Here is a 1943-nt window from a genome sequence, read left to right on the forward strand (position 1 = left end):
TTTTTTTTTTAATTTGTTTGCGGATTTAATCATTAGCAAATAAAATAAAATAAAAATTTACAAAACATAATTAAAATGAAATTACAGACATGACAATTAACTTTTTTGTCTAAAAATAAAAATTTTAGTTCATCTATATAAAATAGCAGTCTGAATTAATACGAATAACAGTACTATCTTTTCGTTATTTATTTTTTGACAAAAAGTTATATGGTTCAAATGTTCAAATCTTAAAAAATCTATATATATGTTTTTTTTTTATAAAAATTTCATATTTTCTTTTCAATTCAAATGTACAAATCTGATTTATACGCAAACAATCAATCATCTGATTTACATCCATTTACATATACACTATTTATTTTACTATTAAAATATATAATTTTGTTTTTTTTAATATTTTTTTTTTGTATAATTTTATTTACTATTCGTCTCATTGCTACGAATAAAAACTAATCTCACCTAATTTCATACGAGATACTGAACGATTACAGCAATTTAAAGATCAAACGAAATAAATTTTCCGGGAAAATCAAAAAGATAATCGTACCTTAGAAACCTCTCTAGCTTCTCCAAATTTTCAAAGAAGAGCTTTCGCTTTCGATCTCGAAAAAAAGTTTATTTTTAACAATGTCAGTCTTCACGCGTGTATGGCTCTTGATATTAATTTATAGGCAAACGATTTGGCAAAAGCAGATTTAATAATAATCGGACGGTTAGTATTGCTCATCAATGTGTTTCTCATGTTTTCTAATCGGACGGTTAGTATTGCTCATCAATGTGTTTCTCATCCATTTACATATACACTATTTATTTTACTATTAAAATATATAATTTTGTTTTTTTAAATATTTCTTTTTTTTGTATAATTTTATTTACTATTCGTCCCATTGCTACGAATAGAAACTAATCTCACCTAATTTCATACGAGATACTGAACGATTACAGCAATTTAAAGATCAAACGAAATAAATTTTCCGGGAAAATCAAAAAGATAATCGTACCTTAGAAACCTCTCTAGCTTCTCCAAATTTTCAAAGAAGAGCTTTCGCTTTCGATCTCGAAAAAAAGTTTTATTTTTTAACAATGTCAGTCTTCACGCGTGTATGGCTCTTGATATTAATTTATAGGCAAATNGGTACTTACGGATTTCACTGTTAATCAATAACAAGAAAACAATATTAGGTCAACTACGATACCAACCAAGTAAAACGAAATTATTTTCGTGAGAAAACAGAATGCATACCGAAGAGCAACAGTTCCAGGACGGTAACGATGGGGCTTCTTGACTCCTCCAGTGGTTGGTGCAGACTTACGTGCAGCCTTAAATTGAAAAAAAAAAAGAAAAAATGTGTGTACCTTATAGACTAATGCTTGAGCGATGTTTTTTAAGTGCCAATCGGATCGTCCGGTGGCGACGACCATGTAATCGGCCCAGAAACAGTGATTGTGAGTTGGAACCAACGTAACGTTATCAGCTTTCACGTCAGTGAGTATTTTCTCCACTTCGGGAAGCATGAGAATCTCTGAGACGTCTTTGGCTCCGGAGGTTGAAGAAAAAAATGGAGAGCAGGCTAAGATGCGATTCGGAGCAGAAGATAAACATAGTTTCCATGATTGATCTTGAAGAAGAGAGGAGCAACGAGATCGGAGAGCCGACAACATGATGATGAGCTAGTTGTGGTTGCGAAAAATGGTCAAGATTGGGTTAAACCCTAATTACCGACTTGATTGACCGGTGCGCTGTTGCGCCTCTCGTGCGATTTTCCTTCTTTTTTTTTTTTTTAATTTGTTTGCGGATTTAATCATTAGCAAATAAAATAAAATAAAAATTTACAAAACATAATTAAAATGAAATTACAGACATGACAATTAACTTTTTTGTCTAAAAATAAAAATTTTAGTTCATCTATATAAAATAGCAGTCTGAATTAATACGAATA

At 30.5% G+C, this 1943-nt stretch overlaps 2 protein-coding genes across 3 annotated transcripts in view; both read right to left on the minus strand.

Moving 5' to 3' along the window:
* The window catches only part of LOC104727503 (histone H3.3-like), a 29429-nt gene extending 28838 nt beyond the window's left edge, over positions 1-591 (minus strand). The window contains exon 1 of the mRNA XM_019231719.1: positions 551-591. The gene's annotated coding sequence lies outside the window, so the exon portion shown is untranslated. The remainder of the gene's footprint in view (positions 1-550) is intronic.
* LOC104720935 (protein Iojap-related, mitochondrial) overlaps positions 1-1913 on the minus strand; it is a 6449-nt gene extending 4536 nt beyond the window's left edge. Inside the window, exon 1 of one of the 2 annotated variants that reach the window (XM_010438831.2) lies at positions 1360-1913. In XM_010438831.2, the coding sequence (XP_010437133.1) occupies positions 1360-1665 (306 nt within the window). In that variant the 5' untranslated portion in view covers positions 1666-1913. The remainder of the gene's footprint in view (positions 1-1359) is intronic. The other variant, XM_010438833.2, reaches the window with a different exon arrangement.

The sequence above is a fragment of the Camelina sativa genome, chromosome 11 (genome assembly GCF_000633955.1).
Source record: "Camelina sativa cultivar DH55 chromosome 11, Cs, whole genome shotgun sequence".
NCBI classification, from domain to species: Eukaryota; Viridiplantae; Streptophyta; class Magnoliopsida; order Brassicales; family Brassicaceae; genus Camelina; species Camelina sativa.